Source organism: Neolamprologus multifasciatus, chromosome 13, assembly GCF_963576455.1.
Source record: "Neolamprologus multifasciatus chromosome 13, fNeoMul1.2, whole genome shotgun sequence".
NCBI classification, from domain to species: domain Eukaryota; kingdom Metazoa; phylum Chordata; class Actinopteri; order Cichliformes; family Cichlidae; genus Neolamprologus; species Neolamprologus multifasciatus.
The window spans coordinates 25,668,172-25,686,450 of record NC_140451.1 but is presented as its reverse complement, the minus strand read 5'-3'; the positions used below and the strand labels follow the sequence as shown (position 1 = coordinate 25,686,450).

The 18,279-nt window shown below is 38.0% G+C and overlaps 1 protein-coding gene across 2 annotated transcripts; it reads right to left on the bottom strand.

The window, feature by feature from the left end:
• Positions 1–8: 8 nt before the first annotated feature.
• hhat (hedgehog acyltransferase) lies at positions 9–18,264 on the bottom strand. 2 transcript variants are annotated; one of them, XM_085181729.1, is made up of 12 exons: positions 17,560–18,264; positions 16,938–17,086; positions 16,784–16,848; positions 16,430–16,543; positions 16,147–16,341; positions 14,965–15,177; positions 14,460–14,637; positions 12,655–12,805; positions 10,552–10,587; positions 7,899–8,100; positions 7,298–7,442; positions 9–2,928 (listed from the first exon to the last, which is right to left on the bottom strand). In XM_085181729.1, the coding sequence occupies exons 2-12, from the start codon at positions 17,056–17,058 to the stop codon at positions 2,843–2,845; spliced, it is 1,506 nt and encodes a 501-aa protein (XP_085037855.1). In that variant the 5' UTR covers positions 17,059–17,086; positions 17,560–18,264; the 3' UTR covers positions 9–2,842. The 2 variants fall into 2 exon arrangements, with proteins under 2 accessions (XP_085037855.1, XP_085037854.1); XM_085181728.1 differs by having other exon boundaries at positions 17,917–18,264.
• Positions 18,265–18,279: the final 15 nt, after the last annotated feature.

Here is an 18,279-nt window from a genome sequence, read left to right as displayed (position 1 = left end):
CACATAAAAACAGGCCGTCAGTAGTGTGGTTATATTAAATATAAGAGAAATAGAGAACTTTAAGAAATTAATATAGCCACTACAGTGACCATCAAAACAATCAAAAAAATATTGCCGTAAACAGTTTATTTTGCGACACCACGAAACAAACGATAGCGTAAAATGAAACGATAGACGTTTTTATATCGTCATCCGATATATATCAAACAGCCCCACACCACATTTTGCATACATTATAGTCATCAACCTTAGATTAAAGCTGTTTTAAAATCATTTTTGCATGATGATTTATGGAAGGCTTAAGGAGTTCCTCGGTCTAGAATATGAAAATTTAAAGCCTGTAACATACTGGCAAAAAGCTCTCAGAAGAGCTGACATTTTTAGTGGATTAAAATTGAAGCTGAGGCAGAAGTAGTAGGTGCTGGCACCCAAAAAATATCTGGCTACAACAGAGTATTCAAAAAGTGTCAGCTTCTCTAATGAAATATTAAGTCATTACATTTTTTTTCCACCACTCATTATGATGTCAGTTAAATTCACAATCTCCCCTCCATATAATGAAAAAAACTTAATAGATATTAGCCATCAAATACATGTCAAAAAGACATATGTTTGGAGCAATGCCTCGGTGACTCTCTGTGCCTGAAGATGATTTCCCTATCGTTATTACTGAAGAGGTTTCAGAGATCCCTCTCATCCTCTGTGTCATTTTTTCACTTGCTTTTAAAAATGGGGCAGTTGTGCAGGAGTAAAAATTCACCATCAGCGTCATTAGTTACACCATGCTAATTCCTCATCGGACTCCCTTTTGCCTTTTTCAGAACTGCCTTAATAAAACGAGGTGCTGGAAACAGTCATCAGAGATTGCTGAAGAGAGAAGTTGAAGATTTGTCATCTTCGCATCCATGTTGTGACTCTCCCATTCCACCACATCCCAAAGGCGCTCTATTGGATTGAGATCTGGTGACTCTGGAGGCCATTTGAGTACATTGAACCTATTGCCAGGTTGGAGAAACCAGTTTCAGATAATCTAACCACCCTGACAGGGTGCATTAAGGGGCCCAAATTATGCTCTTCAAACCATTACACCACCACCACTGGCCTGAACTGCTACAAGTGCAGGATGGATTCATGCTTTCATGTCATTTTTTCAAATTTTGACTTAACCATCCAAATGTGACAGCAGAAATCAAGACTCATCAGAGCAGGCAAGATTGTTCTAACCTCCTATTGACCTGTGTGAATTGTGATGCCTCAGTTTCCATTTTTAGCCGATAGGAGCTGCACCTGGTGTGGTATTCCACTGCTGTAACCCATCTGCGCTGACATGGTGTGCACTCAGAGATGCTCTTCTGCGTGACTTAGTTATTTGAGTTACTGTTGCCTTTCCATCAATTCAAAGTAGTTAGCTATTTTCCTCTGACTTCTGGGATCAATGAGGCATTTCTCCCAGAGAACTGCTGCTCACTGGGTAATTTCTCTTTTTTGGACCACTCGCTGTAAACCTTAGAGACAGTGTTTTGGGAAAATCCCAGTAGATCAACAGTTTCTGAAATACCCTGATGAGCCTGTCTGGCATCAACAACCATGCTATGTCCAAAGTCGCTTAAATCCCCTTTTTCCCACCATGTCTACATGCTAAAATGCAATGAGTTCCTGCCATGTGATTAGCTGATTAGATATTTGCATTACGACCCTTAGAAATGTTGAACAGTTGAACATCACTGATTGACACGGAGTGTATATAAGGCTATATTATATTTATTCTTAATATGTACAGTATAATACCAGTTTTTGAAGCAAATGGAGTGAATATTGAGTAATATACATTGACATTTAATCTGGCAGTGTAACTTTGAACATACAATTCAAAAGTGCCATAAATACCCCCCCCCCCCCCACACACACACACCAACAACAACATCTATCAGCTCTAATGCACATTATTCAGCAGTGTCACTCTCACATGTGTAATCAGCCTATGACTTGCAAAACCCCTTGAAACAAAAGCTTTACAGTAAACCACAAATGGATTGGACTCCTCTGCTGTTTCATAACCCTCAGTGTTAATCACATTGCTTTGACTGAGCAGGCACATTCTGACAGTCCTTGATGACCAAGTACTTGACAGATTTGGACAGATGGCAGATGAGTTTTGCAACAAAATGAGATTTTACTTTTGTCTAAATTTAGTTGTTATGTTGACATTTTGGAAATGAAAGGTGATTTAGTGTGTAACAACAAATAAGCCAAAAACAGCTTGTCATTTATTACATCCCAGATGTAATAAACTGATAATCAACAGGATTAGTGTTTTGAATCAAAAGCTGCAGCTGGATATGCTTTTTTTTGTCAACCGTCTACATCTGATTGTTTTTTGTGGAGAGCTACAGGAAGACGGTACTTTCTTCAGCTTCCTGCAACTCCGAGCAATACCATGTCAAAGTCATATAACCAAGTGAGAGATTCAGAGTCCACATTTTCTTTTACAGTTTCTTAGAATAGCAGTGATTTTATCTAGCTTACTGCCTCAGGGCTGCTATTACAGACTGCTCTAAATTTTCAGCATTTTATTACAGTTTGGGTGCACTTACATTTCACCCAAAGTTCAGAAAACTTTCTCTGTAAGTATCAGCTTACAGACAAATTTTGTGCAGACCTGTGGGTTTTGGAAAGTGGCTGCTCAGCCGTACTTCAGCCAGGTTTGGACAGGTTGTGTGGCTATGAGCCAGGTCCACCACAGTGAGACTCTGGCTGGTGAGAGCAAGGCAGTGGAGTCAGCAGGTTGTTGTATCTGGCCAGTAGCAGGGATTCGCAGTCACTGCTCTTAAGTCAAGGTGACTCACGGTGGGTGAGGAGTCCACTCAAGTCCAATCTGAGCATAGCAGTAGAGGAAAGCTAGCATTGGTGGGGCCATGGTAGACCAGCCTGAAACAAAAAGAAAGCAAATATATTTGCATGTTTTTTGATTTACAAACTATCTGGATAATGCAGTCTATGTGTTGTTGTCAGTTATTTATTTATGAATGAAGCGTAAATGCATCTTAAAAGTATATGCTAAGTGAGTAGGTTTGCTCATTTCTATGTGCCATACTGCATCGTGTTACGTTTTCCCCCTCCTTTTTCTATATTTAGCTGTTTCTCCGAGGGTCGTGCAGGCAGGTAAGGACAGCTGTCTGCACCTCCTCCCCAACTGGCCTGCCTCCAGATTATCTCAGTAACCTGCACCTGCACCCACAATGCTTTTCAATGGTCTATTCTTTTCTATTCATGCCAAAATCTAATTCACGTACACACTGGCTGCTTTATGCACAGCTGTACTGTCAGTTTGCTGTCTGCGTAAAAAAAAGGTTACATGAGCTGAGGCTAGAAAAGCTTTATTATGATGCAAAATATTTTAATGGCGCACGGAGTATAAGTTTTGTGTTGTGTAGTATGCATAGTACGTTTCTGTCTGATTGCAACCATCTTTAAGAAAAGCCTTGATGTTTTAGTAAATATGAACTAATTATTAATCACTTTGGGTATAACCATTTTCACATAAGCTATCATTATATGAAGCCTTTCTCACCTGTTTATTCATTATTTAATGGATTGGATTTCTATAGCGCTTTTCAAGGCACCCAAAGCGCCCTCTAGCCTGCGTGTACATTGTGAGCAAAGACATCCCAGTGTTTTGCCTTTGCAGGTATCTGCATTTCATTAACACCCTCAGTGTGAAATATGTTCTCCAGTCAGTTATCCAATCTTTAATGTGGCCAACAACTAACATAGTAGAAAGGCAAAGAAACACTACTAGCCAAATGTAACTTCAGAAATATGTTGGAACTGATTGTATTTTTAAAAAATGTATTCGGTGTTTTAGTTTCTTCTTGAATATTCGCAATGTTTTTTGCAGGCAACTAAAATCTAAAAACAAAATAAAACCAACTGATGACCAGAAAAACTTTTCAGATAAAAAAAAGAAACTTAAAAATTGTAGGTTAGCGCTTTTTTTCACCTCTTGTTTATATAATATCACTAGAAAGGCAGAAGTAGAGGAAAATGTGATTGTTTTCCTACCACTGACAGTCACTCAGTCATTTTTCTATGGACTCTGTCCCATTTCTTATCAGTGGATTATAGATTCACCCAGCTAACAAAGCTAACTAGCCACTGCTAGTTTAGCAACTCTATGGTCTTATCCCAATCACAGTTATGTCTGCTTTAAAATAAACAAAGAAAAGAAAGTCAAATCAGATAAGGGTTCCACCTATCTTTTATAGACAAGATCTGTTTAGTGCTACTTAATGAATGTTAGCATGCTTGCACACTAAAAAACTAGCTTCTGAAACGCTAATACTATGGCTTAACGGTGTAGTGGTTAACAACCTGGCCTAACACACAAAAGATTTCTGCTTCAAGATTTGGAGGAGATATAAATCCTTGGAAGGGTTAAAATAAGAAGGACAGCTGGTGTCCTTCTTAGTCTATGGTAAAATAAAATGCGGGGCGTCATCTGCTAAGCCGACCACAGTGGGTAGCGCCGCATGTTTGCTTTGGCATGATTTTTATGTTGGATGTCCCTCATGACGCAACCCCAGAAGGGACTTGTGTCTCTTCCCAGAAAGTACTATTATTATTTAGACAAAACAGAATGTGCTAAAATTGGGAACAACACACGTTTGTTGCCTAAAGTAAATATATAGCAATTCTACCAATGTTAGGTAAATGTTCTAAGGGGAAATATTGCCATTTCTAGGACTTCATGTGCCTTAAATTGAGCTTTAAGGAATCTTTGCAGTTAAAAATGAAACACAAAAAGTACTCCTTGGGTAACAGTGAAGATGTCATCAGCACATTTGTGCGTGCAATAAACAAACAAACAAAAAAAAACCACACATAACAGTGCAGTGGTACTTTTGTGTTTGTGTACTCTTGAATTAAAACTTGGTCTGTCTCTTAGTTGTAACCTTAGAGTACATGGGGGCTTTCAGGTGCAAGACTCAAGGGGACACTGTTAACACAAACAACTTAAGACACACAGTGTGTTCAGAAAATTGTTTGTTGTACATTTTGCCAGAAAGGTCAGGGAGCAATTACACTACTGCCTGCACCACTCACAGTCCCAGACACTCATGTTAATGAAACCACAGCTCCCTCTCTGCAGTTTCCTGTGAGGACACACGCAGACACAAGTAACTGCCTCAGGCGTTTCTGCTGGAACCATTATATATCAATTTAAAGTGCAAGAACACATGTAATCAGTGAAAGAACCGAGCTTATTAAGTGATTTGTTAAATCACGTATTTCTAATTTTCCAGTCTTTATTTTTAGCATTTCAATGATCTTAATAAATCCCCATAAAAGCAAACTGAGATTCTCAGCTATTGCGCAGCTATTGCTCTGAATAATTCACAACTGTAATGGTATTTTCAAACACCATGCACTTATTTTTAGGTTCCTCTTAACTTATTTACACCGAGACTACAGTCTTGTGAGCACGAAGGAGGTCAGGAGTGCTAGAGGAGGTGTAAAGTTACGCACCATTTGCTGCCTTCAACAAAATTTTAAGTGGTGACTGGAAAATACCTTGTCAGACTGCTTAGGGTTGACTTTAAGATCCCACAGACTGTGGTATAAACAGAAATGCTAAAATAATAAATAGTGTTAAAGAAAAGGAATAAAGGAGTGCTTCAGTTTGTGGATTTACACTCACTGCACAACATGAACTAAAATCAGCATGAGATACAAAGATGGTCTTTTGCCCTTTATCTGTTACCTGAGTTTACCTCTTGCCATGGCATTCGTGGGTGATATTACACCACCTTTAAATCTAACAGTAAACCATTCACATCAATACTAGTGATCTTCCCATCAATATATATGTATTTTTTAAATGAATGAAAACAACAATCTGTCATTGTTAAAATAAAAAACAAACAAACCCTGGCACTACATAGATCAGCTTAGTAACAACTTTCATCTCTTCAAGTTCCTTTTAAAATCCTATTTTAAACAGCAGGCAACTGTTTTCAGCTCTCATGAGCACAGTGTAAACCATAGTTTCAGCACCACACATAAGCACACTGGCACAGTCTGGGACTCGCTGGTAAATGCATTTAGCAGCTAAAGAGTCACTTATTTCCCTCAGGAGTTAGTAGAGTCAAAGAAAGAGCTGGAAAGAAAGAAAGAGAGAGAGAGAATGAAGCAATTAAGCAGCTGTTTCCTAACATCGAACACTTGTACAAACTTTACAGGGTAGAAATGTTGTTGTTGTACAGCTTCCACTGCTGCTCATAAGTGGATAAATGTCATGTTTTGGTTCAAGCTATTGCTTGTTTTATTTTGTAATCACTGCTTCTCGTCTGTTTTACTTCCTGCGGTAATTTTATTTCTATTTGCCACTACCTTATTAGTTTTTCTTGTGTCATCTTCCACACCAGTTCCCCGTTTCTCTCCCGTGTTAAATCAGCGACTCACCCAACAGTTTTTATATAGATACACTTGTCAATTTCCACAGATCTCTGCCAGATTGTCTTATTCCTTCTTATCTTTTTGTGTTTGTCTCCTTTGTGACTGACAATTGGATTTAGTGTTTGTCTGCTCTTCTTCTGGATCCTTTTCAGGGCTGCTTGCTTTACTGTCTTTGACCTCTGCCGGCTTTGAATAAAAATTTACATTTTGGACTTTTAATCAGCCTCTATGTTTGCCACATTTTAGCGATATAAATGAGTAAACTCATATTCAACTCAATTAAAATTCCACATTAAAGTTTTGGTTAATATACAATATTGATGATGTGACATTCCACTGATGGGCTTTTTTGTACCGACTGTGCTCCCAGCGCAGCAGGGAGTGCAGCTCAGACTGCTTATCGTAACTAGACAGGCTTCAAGAGGCGCTGCCATCTTTCTTTAGGTATCCAATGAGCCAAAAAAAGAGACACTGGGAGAAAAAAAGGTCCTGGCACAACCACATAAGCAGATGTCTCTTTATTCGCCTGTGCAGATTAATTAAATTAGAAAAAACTGTTAAATACACAAACCTACAGAGAAGCAAAATTTTTAATGATTTCTTATATTTTATTTCTGATTTTATTGGCTTCGCTCTGTTGCTTTAGGAAAAACAATATTTAGCTGCTCTCACCGCTGAGGGCAAACATGTGATGTCCTACAATGCAACTCAGCTGTCAAATTAAAAGGAGCACATGGCTGATAATCCACACAGGAGAATGTACAAATGCCAGCTGAAACAATCCTGCAAAATAAAGCCACACGCAATTCCCACTGAGTGAATGTTGTGGAAAGCAATTTACCGTGAATGAAGACACGCTTCCAGAAGATTCTGCCAACATGTATTCCCCCAAGGAACACCAGATTAGAAAGGATGAGCATAGCAGTGGAGAAGGCAAAGACAAGGGCGATGCATCGCCTTTTCATCGCCGCAGAGAAATTCTGCTCCTGGGAAATCAGAAAAATAAATACTAAGAGGCGAACCACAAGACATTTCTATTGTACATGGCAGAAGGAACAGAGAGGCACCTGGCACAAATGAACTGTGTGACCATAAACTAGGTGGATTTCACGGTGTGCCATCAGATATGAGCACTATATTGAGAACATGAACTATCTCCCAAGGCTATGGCCAAAGAAGCAATTGGGAACAGGCTTTTACTAACATGAATATTTGAGGTTAACTGTACTTCCCAATTAAATGTGACAAGATCCAGCCAGTTTGTCTCCAGTCTGTAATTAGTGTACCCTCTCTAGGCATCATCTCTCACTAAATAACATAATATGACCTCTTTATTTCTGACTGCAGGAGAGATTTTTATTACATCCACACATCTTATATGAAAGACTTAATAGGTAATTTAAACCTAATGTTTTAGCACCGTCAATGGATTTCAAACTTACAACTATGGAGTGAATAAAGGTCGAGGCAAAGAGAGACTTCAGAGAATTTTCCACCAGAACTCCAGCCCAATTCATCAGGGCCCAGTACTGTAAGAAGTCATGTCCACCGTGCCAGAGGCAGACGAATCCGAACGCAACACCAGTGGAAAACATTTTGCAAAGAGGACCATGGCGTGAACCTCCCAGTGGAACATAGATGTATCTGAAACACGAGTACATGTCACAAAAATAAGAGCAATCCAGTGTCAACAGAATAAATGAAAAAGGGGATTCTAACCTGTGTAAAGACTAACCAGTGCAAAACATTGCAAGTGTAAAAATAGCACCACAATGCAAAGATGAATTAATCAGAACCAGAAAAAACTGCGTGGTCATGCTGATTTTACTTTTAAACGTGGCTTTGACGTCTAGTTGCAAAAATAGAGGCAAACCAGAGAATATTAATCAACCTATTAACAACTCTGGAGGAGGGTTAATGTTTTTAAGTGTTTTATGATTCACACACATTTAACCCACTGTCAAACTTACAAATTCTGTATTATTCAACACTTTAGCACACTTTTGCTCCTGGTCTGACTTCAGTATATCAGTTAATAAACTGTGAGGATACACAGTTAAATAAAAGAGCGACAATTCTCATGAGGTAATTCATCAAACGGTAAAGCTATAGCACAGCTCCTGCAGTTCATTTTTGTGGTTTAGATTAGATTACGTTCCATGTGGTATAAAAATAGCACCTCATGTGATAACACACTCGATGTGAATAGCGTCCAGTCGTTATCAAATGCAGAGCATGTTGTGAAGAAAAATTGCCTCAGATACTGCGAGAACCTTGTCTGTCCCAGAGGTACTGACAAGAGTCTGAACATGCTACATCACTCCAACACACTTAACAAACAAATCATTGTGTGCAGTGTTGCTGAGCTGGGAACTCATTATCTCAGCCACCCTGTGGCTAATCAATGTTCCTGAAAGATGAGCCAGCATTTTCTAAGCCTGAAATAGAGTGGCCAGCTCGGCCATATTGAGGATGAAAGTAGGTGCGAAAACAGATGGAAAGGTACCAGATTGTCAGAGCCAGAGGAAACTGAATACCTAAACATGCAGAGTATCTATCCATCTAATACATTCATTTGGATGTAGATGGATTCTAAACAGATGTTTTTCAAAATATGATAATATCATGCTGTACATTAATCTCTGATTAATCAATGTGTTATGTAACACCTGATTAATCCAAGCAGGTGGTGCAGACTACAACATGCTCACAGGTTTTATCGACTGTGATTAGGAATTAAAGAGTGTAGTATATATTATTGTTGTTGTGTAGGCATGCAGCTTACTTAATCGGTTTTGCTTTAAATGCACTAAAAACCGAAGTTAATTTCTAACCTTGCACCATACCCAACCTATTCCCCCACTTACATATTTGCAACCAATATTTACTAAGGTGTGAGATCAAATGCTTCTGCTCGTGTGTAGCTGCAATAATTCAATCAATAACCCAGTGAGAGCTCTTTTGTTGGGCAATAACTAAATGTGAGTGTAATGGAGAACCTGAGAGACGGTGGCACACAGACAGGAAAAGCGCAATGGAATGGCGAAGAATGAGCCACTTAGCTGCCCAGGGAGACGGGGTGTCAGTGAGTCATGTGGAGTACATCATTTAACACCTACGCACTCATCTAACGCTCTTCAGACAATTTCAACTGAATTTCAGAACTGCATTAAAACCTCTTTAAAAGCACTTTTGCAAGAAGGAACGTCGGGGGCATTGTGTCATGGGTATCATTTTGCATCTGCGGTAGGATAATTGCAACTGATGCCATTAAGCAGGAGAAAACAATTTCCAATGGGCACAAATTAAAATGGAAACTTGCATTTGCAATTTAAATTCTGGGATCTCTAGCAAATTAATTGGAGCCATTTTAAATCTCTAATATGCATTCTTTCATAAAAGTAGATGTACACATGCGCCGTCATACTGTACCCGTCACACAACTGAGAAAAAAATAAAACCCTAATTAGCAAATAATAACCAAGACAGGGGAACATTTCGACTGTGTTTTCTGACAACCATGCAACTGTAGCGTTGCCTTAATGTAGCAACCTGCCTCTACCAAGCAAACCATAAACTCCCAATAGGCTGCATTCAGCCAAGTGTGCATCATTAAAAGCAAACAAACCAATAATGTGTGTTGTCCAAAGTACAACTGTGCAAATTACAAATGCACATATTAAACAAGGAGGCATTTCTCCAGGGTGCACGGGCAGCGCCACAATAGAGGAACTGTTCACCAACAACATGCAACCTGATAATCATGAGAAAGCCTACATGCAAATGCAGCATCCTTATCCATTGTGATGAAAAATGTGGGCAGGCAGCAGGAGAATGGCATGTTTTTTTTAAGGTTATTCAGCTGACAAGTTCAATGCCCCACAGGAAATAAGCTCTTTAACTGCATAATAGATAACAGATGCGATACAAAAGTATTCCAAATATTAGATAAGACAGACATAGATAAAGACAGACAAATAAATGGATGCAGATAGGTAGATATTCTTGAGGCATTACTTGATTTAGATGACATTCCTCATTTTAAGTATGTATTAACATTGGAATTAGTCAGTCCATCGCTGAAGTGCCTCTTACCTGATGAGCCATCGATACAGCCCCTCATCAAAGTGCCTAAGAGTGAAAAAAAAATACATTGAGTCACAAATTTACATAATAATAATATATAATTGAGCAAGAACCAGCTGAGCACTGGGCTTCATATAAACTGACACCTGCGCAATAAGTATGTTTACACATTTGTGTTTATGTGCTTCCTCTTTGTCATTAAGAAGATTAGATTTGGCTCAGTCTATAACTGGAGTTGTTTCATCAGCAATGTTGATGGATAGCTTTATGCAATCCATCAGTGAATTCGACCAGCGCACACACACAGGCTCGATTGGAGTGCATCAGTGTCAGCACACTGGTCCGTTTATCCTACAGCTGTAATTTTTTCGTTTTTTTTACTGCAATACCAACACACGCTTCTAGCTCAGCTTTTTGTACTGTAAATATGGGGAATTTCTCACTGTTAATTACATTTGGGAACAATACTGATTGTACTGGGAGAAAGTGACAAACTGCTGGGATACTCTGGTAATTTATAACCAGGATCTAAACCCAATTTGAGTCGCTCCTTCTGTTGCAGACGGCAATATGTTCAAGGTTTGCACTTAATGGTATGTTTGTTCTGTTTAAAAACTGCCCACTGCTATAATAAGCTGCTAGTTTATACGCCAAGCTAAAATGGTCCTGCAGTAAAGCGTCCCTTGATGCAGGATATAAGCTCTTGTAGATGTTAGATGTTAATTCAACTTCATTGTGATGATGATTATTACTTTGGATGATTTATTTTTAAGATATGAAGAGTTGTTTCAACTGTCTACCCTTAACCTATAAAAATGAAGTAAAACCTGCCATCATCATACACATGAAACCTGATCATAAAGGTGCATCCTTTAAGAACTAAACAACAAATAACTGCACTGTATAAGCTTGTAATAGATAAGATGAAATGAATGTATATTTTGCACTATATAAATACATAAAGAGATTTTCTGAAGTGGCAAAGGCTAAATACTAACAGCACTCTAGGACAAATGTTAATCCTTATTTATATACTTATACACAGTGTGTTATTGTTTTTGTTAATGAAATACCTGCTGAATAAGATTCCTTGTCCCTTGTAACAAGCGTTTTCTTTTGCATGTTCATTAACTTGAGCAATTGTGACCCCTTCAGTATAAACTAGGAATAGATCTATTAGACTAGTTTTCATTTTAATTGAAAAAATAAGTGAAAAAACAAGTTATTATTATTTTTTCCGCTCATTGTGACAGAAATAATTCAATACGAGCAAATTCTAAACCGCGAAACAGAAAAAAAAATCAAAGCATCTTTCCTGTTTTTTACAATTACACAGCACTGCGTAAAATAATAATAAACCGGAAATATCCAGGTTCCTTTAACTGACACACAAGTAAAATTGAATTATTAAAGCTTTTGGTTTTACTCTACAAGGTTTCAGTTTGTTTCATAATTTCTTTGCTGTCTAAGCCAGCGGTCCCCAACCTTTTTTGCGCCATGGACCGGTTTATGCCCGACAATATTTTCACGGCCTTTAAGGTGTCGCGGATAAATATAACAAAATAAAACTAGTACCGGTACCGAAAAAAAGAAGATTTATTCATAACACACGTGAAAAGACCCAGGAAAACCGAGTTAACGATAAAAACAATAACAAAATAACGCTGAAAACCGATAAAAATCCCTGAAAACCATACATTTCACACTTGAGCCTCAACTCTCGCGGACCGGTACTGGTCCGAGGCCCGGGGGTTGGGGACCGCTGGTCTAAGCAACACTGCAACAAACCTGTTGATTATGAATTAAAGAAAACAAATTGGCCTAAAAATAATAGCTTAACATGTGCTTATCATTATGACGAGTCTGAAAGAATGATCTTCAGGTGATCTTGTGTAGGATAACCTGTTGTTCTTACTATTAACAACATAAAATGAAACTATTTTCTGCGCCCACTTTGAAACTTGACAATAAATGACTTTGTTTTAATTTAAGGACATGAGGAAAGGTAGCTTTTCTAGTAAAGGGAATATTTAGCAAAGCTGTAAGACCAGTATAGTACTATGTTTGTTATTCTATCACTGTGGTTTCCCAGAATTGATTCCACTGTCTTACCTCCACATGCCTGTGAAACTGTACATGATGCTGACACAACGGGGAAGCTTGGGAGGAACCAGCTGATCCAAAGTAGCGAGCATGGATGGAAGGCCGAACAGTACCAGATACTTCACATAGAAGAACTGGACGACAGCTAGAGCAAGACCACCTGTGACAAAAATGAAAGTAGGTGGTGAAATCAAAAGCTCTTATTGTAAAAAAGTTCTATATAATCCTCAAACGTATGTTAGGCCAGTGTTATATTTATAGTAAAAACTCAAAAGATATATGGGAAAGGAGGGTTAGATGTGATTTGTTCGTTCCACAGGTTTTCCAGTCATCTTATTGTCTATAGGTCTTGATCTAAACTTCATTTCTTCCTATTTTCTTTTTTAATTATTATTATTTATCATCTGCATGGTATATCCAGTTTTATTATGCAACACAGTATAAACTCTCTTAGGTAAGCTTTCTTGTCATTTCTTTTAAGTTGTCTTCAGAAATAGTTCTCCAGGATTCTTGAAGCACATTCCAAAGCTCTTTGGATGTTGCCTGTCGACCCCTGACTGATGTTTTCTAATGTGTGGTTTTCTATCCAGGCTTGTTTTACTGCATTAGCAGTATGTTTGGGATCAGCATGGTGGATCAAAATCTGATATACCTTTCTTCACAATTCCATCAACTTTGCCCAAATCCCTGACAACACTGGCTGAAATGCAGCCCCAAACCATGACAGAGCCTCCACTTGTACCTCTCTCCTGACCTCCTCTCTACATATTGATAACGATTTAAACCAAAAATTTCAAATTTGGATTAATTACTCAATAAGATCTATAAGATCAGTGATTTTTAGTCCAGTTTTTGTATAATTTGGCATACATAATGGCCACTCTTCCACTAAGACCATATCTGATGAAGCTCTGGCAAAGAATACACAAACCAACTGCAGGTCCAGAAGCATCTCTTAGGTCCTTTGCTGGATTTTGTTTCCAATTTCTTAAGGATATGACCTTTTTGTTCATCTGCAGTATAGTGATTTTAGGCCACTTGTCCAATTTCTTCAAATTTTCAGATATGCCTATTGTCTAGCGAACAACTTTTTAGGAATCTCCTTGTTGCAGAAATAATATTTTATGTGTGTCAAACGTGGCATTTTTCATATAGTGAACGAAGAAAATTGGAACAAATTATGTTTTTGCAACAGGCTAATAGTAACAAAGTATTTCAGACCTTCAGAAAGCCTCAAGACATTTGCTTTAAAATACCACTTACAAGAAAGTGTGGCTTCTTGGAAGCAAAATATAAAGAAATGAAGGATTAGATGGCACCAATTCACTTGTGTCAATAACCAAACTGTGCTCAGATTGCAACAACACGACTGCCCAGACGTTTGTGGTATAAACCAGATGTAGTGCAGGTTTAACATATAACCAGTAACCTTGGATTACTCAGGTGTGTTTTTTTCTCTATTATAACATCTTCGACATAAGCTCATAATCCAAGAGGTGTTTTAAAATTCATGTTACCAATTTTTGCTTAACATTCAAAACATTTATGAAAGACATTTTAGACAACCACCTGCATAAACTGTATATCTGACTCTATGTGCATGTCAGAGACCAGCTTTGCTAATTTAGAGTGGGCTGATATTTAATTTAAGTGCAAATAAACTATTATATCAAAAACAAACAAATACACACATATATGAGAACATTTTAAAACATACATAATCCTGTGGTGGTAGCATGTAGTAGGTAAATGTAAAGTTTAAATTTTAAGAAAGCTGTGCTGTTGGTGGAAAAAAACAGAGTATCAAGACTTGCCTAAGGCCCAAGGAGGAAGAATTTCTATGTAGGTCTCATTAGACTGGATGGAGTGCATGTACATGACGTGGATCATGTATTCTGCAATACACCACCACAAAATGATCCGTCCTAATCTGAGCACCAAGTAACTAAGGGCAGATTCATCCCTGTTACTTTCCTCCGCAGACTTCTGCATCTGTTAGTGGAGCAAGAGAGCAAGTTGTTAAGGACTGCCAGGTGAATCTTTATTCACACACCCCCATCCCCCCAAAAAAAATCTCAGGGTTGTAATAAAAGAGCCAACACATAATGTAAGGATAAGTACAAAACTACAACAAAAAAGATAAGCTGATTAAAAAAATAAGTGAACATGTGATGTTAATGCTCTTTTGTGCTGTAAAAGGGAGATCTGCTCTCAGGAGCACCAATCAGCTTCAGTCTCTTGCAGATAAACAAAAAAAAAAAACAAAGAGGAAAATTTGATTCTCAGTTTAATCTAGAAGAATGCTTTGATGTCTCTTACCTGCTCAATGTAGTTTTTGTAGGTTATAATTGGTCCATTATAGAAAAAAGGATGATAGAAGGTATATGAAAACAACCAGCAAAGCTGCACAACACTGCATTGGTCTTCAGGGCTCCAGCAGTGCTCCAGGCTGAAGCTGATGAAGCGCAGACCACAAACAGCAACACTGAAGAGCAGCAGATAGTGCTCCTCATCAGTCTCATACCAGCCTCTCTGTGTAATACAGTGGGAAGGCCAATTACATATGATCAAAATCATCAAAATCATTGCATTAGTAGTAAAAGCACTAAGATAGACACTAAATATATATTCTATTTATTTATACAGTATAAGTGGACTATAGTGAAATAGTTAAGTAACATTAAAAAATGAATCTAAATGTTTGCATTTTATCTGAAATTATTTCTATTTATCATTTATCATGGAGGAAATTGATCTGTTAGATAAATATACTCAAAATAAATTCACCCTAACCATGTGATGTGGATATTCTGTAGAAAGGAGGCAAGTGACCAAATGGTTCCCTTAGTATTTTGCGCCCTCTTGTGTTCTTGGCAAATATGACATTTAGTAACAATCACAAGGATAAAGGAAGTTTTCAAGTTGTAACTGGATATCATGCTGCTATAGAATAACAAAAGGTTTTTACAAAAAAAACTAGTTTAACATTATTATTTATATAGTTTATAAAGCCCTGTGATGGGCTGGTAAATATATAAATAAGCAGCATATACCCTGCCTTTTGCCCCATGACAGCTGGGATAGCAGTTAAAAAAGATTTTTTTCATGTTTTAAAGGACATGTAATCTCCTGGAAATAAGAACTGCTGTGTTTTTATCATCTTACAATGATCTCTTCATATCTACAGATGGATTAGTCTGCCACTGTTTCTACAGTGGGACACAGTAGAAACGGATGGGACAAAAAAAAACACTCACTGGCAGATACCACTAAATCCTACACAAGCCCCTTGTGTAGGATTTAGTGGCTTTGTGTTTGTCTGCGAATACAATGTAGAAATAAAACAGTTTTTGCAGAACAGTCTGTGGTTTGTTGTTGATGCAGTCAAAGTTACTATTTTTGTGTTTGTTTTTGAACTAGGTGTTGCTTTGTAGGTGTTCAGAACACCTACAAGCGTACAAGAAAAGATTTATTGTAGGAGTTAAAGCCAAGTCAACCCACCTGGATGTCTTGAAGTTCGTTGATATGAGGTGTGTAGAGCAGCAGCAGGTTACATGCCCACGACAGAGCGGGCTTTCGCAGCTGGGCCATAGAAAAGGACAAGCCCAGATGTACCAGCAGCACACTCACACCTTTAATCCCCAAAACACTGCTGGCTGCTAAGAAGCCATATATCGCAAGTGCTGCCGCTCTAAGCTGATGGAAAAACACATAAAAATGTGTGGGCTTAAACTGTTTGCCACCTATATTATATTTAAAGATTACTGTAGCAACAGCTCCATACCTTGGGGTAAAAGATGCTGGTTAATCTTGATAAGACAGCATGACCAATCAGAGTCCACAGTAAAGAGTGCTTAGCCCAGTCAGTCCAGAAATTCCACTCAAAATCTAAAGGGTCCTGATAACAAAACAATGCACTTATAACACCTGAAACCTGTTCAAAAGCAGCTTTAAACAATGTAAATCTGTTAAGGTATTTTATTTCTATGCATCGATTAAATTGAAATTACTATTTTGTTATTCTAAATTTAAAATTAACTGGAAATTACCACAAACCTTTAGTACACTATGAAGTCTTAAAATCTAGTCTGTTGGTTCAGACATGGCTTTCAATCAATAAATGCAGCACTGAACTTACCCTTTTAAAACCCTTAACAAGGCCCTTTTCCAACTGGAATTCTCTCTCTAATCCCGCTTCATACTCTGGGCCAAAAACAAGATATAACAGCTTTATTTATTTATTTTTCTCATTTTATCCAACTAATATTTCAGTAGTCATATTTCTACTATACCTTTGCTGAACCTGTGAAGTTGATAGAACGAGTAGAGATGAGAGCCCAAGGAAAGCACCCAATAGACAAGGACCTCTGTCCTTGGCAAGGGAGCCAACTGGGCTTTAGATATGGATGCCATCAATGAAAGTCAATCCGCTATAGTATACCTAAAAAAAATTAAAATGACCACAGACCAAGATTACACTCAGCATAATTCCTAGTAGAGTTATGTTTGGAAACTATCTGTTGTAGTTCTGACTCATTTCATGTGGTAAAAAATATTAATAATTTAGAAAAAATCTTGCTTTCACATGTTATAAATAGTTAAACAATGCAGTACTGCTTATACAAGTTTATTTTACCAATTTAATGCAGGAAACCACGAAAAATGGCAACAAGACACTGTAAATAGTTCAGTAGTGATACTTCTTAGTAATTCTCATAATCAATACACTGTTTGGGTGTGCATATACAACACAAAGAGAAGATAACAAGAAGACTACAAAGGTGGGAGAACTTTCTTTAGTTTACTTTTAAAACTGATTTTCACACATAACCTATTTTAAATGCACACTTCAATATACCCTGAGATTTATCCTTTAGTTGAAACACAGCAGAAGCTTGTGTGGAGGGAAATTACGTGTTTTTTGGTTTTTCTTTCATTCTACTGACTGAAGGACGCACAGCGACAGCAGTGCTTGTCAGTGCTAATCTGTTGGCTAGCACTGCCGTCGCTAGGTAACACTGTCCAGAGGTTGCTGGCCATGACGTATCGACCCTCTCAGCTGCCTAAACAAGTTAGCCTTACTCTATACCAGAAACCGTCTCGGTATTTCAACTTAAAAAGAGCCCACTGACATAAAGTCGGTGCATGTATGTTTCAACATGCAAATTTGGGCATTAATTTGCGAGGTTTCCTGGGAAATTCCGTAAGCCATCCCACCAAAATACATATTTAGCTAAGCTAGCTCATCGGTTGAAGACTTCGTAATGTTACCTAGCAATACTGGGCTGGTGTCCATTGCGTTGTTGTAGATTGCAGACTTTACTGTATAATAGTGCTTGGACAGTAGATTCCCCCGGTATCCAACATTCAAAGGTATGGCATTCTTCTTTTTGCTTTTCCTTGGCTAGAACTTTTTGGAACATGACTGCCCCCAATTGTGCGGGAGTTGCTTAGCTGGAGAGGTACTATTAATAGAAACGTACTTTAGTCGTGATTTCATTTTTAGTGTTGGAAGTTTAGCCGAACTCATAGCAGTTACTCACGATTTCTTATTTTGTTTTTACTTTAAGCTACCAGGTATTTTCCAGACTTTTCAGAATTTTCAGATAATACTGTAGACATCAGTGTGTATGG

Bases quoted from the DNA above. Each gene is read 5' to 3' on its own strand.
- hhat (XM_085181729.1), bottom strand. From the start codon at position 17,058: ATGGCATCCATATCTAAAGCCCAGTTGGCTCCCTTGCCAAGGACAGAG. The intron at 14,638-14,964 runs GTAAGAGACATC...CTCCACTAACAG, and splicing joins ACAAAAACTACATTGAGCAG to ATGCAGAAGTCTGCGGAGGA. The intron at 7,443-7,898 runs GTAAGTTTGAAA...CTGATTTCCCAG, and splicing joins CCTTTATTCACTCCATAGTT to GAGCAGAATTTCTCTGCGGC.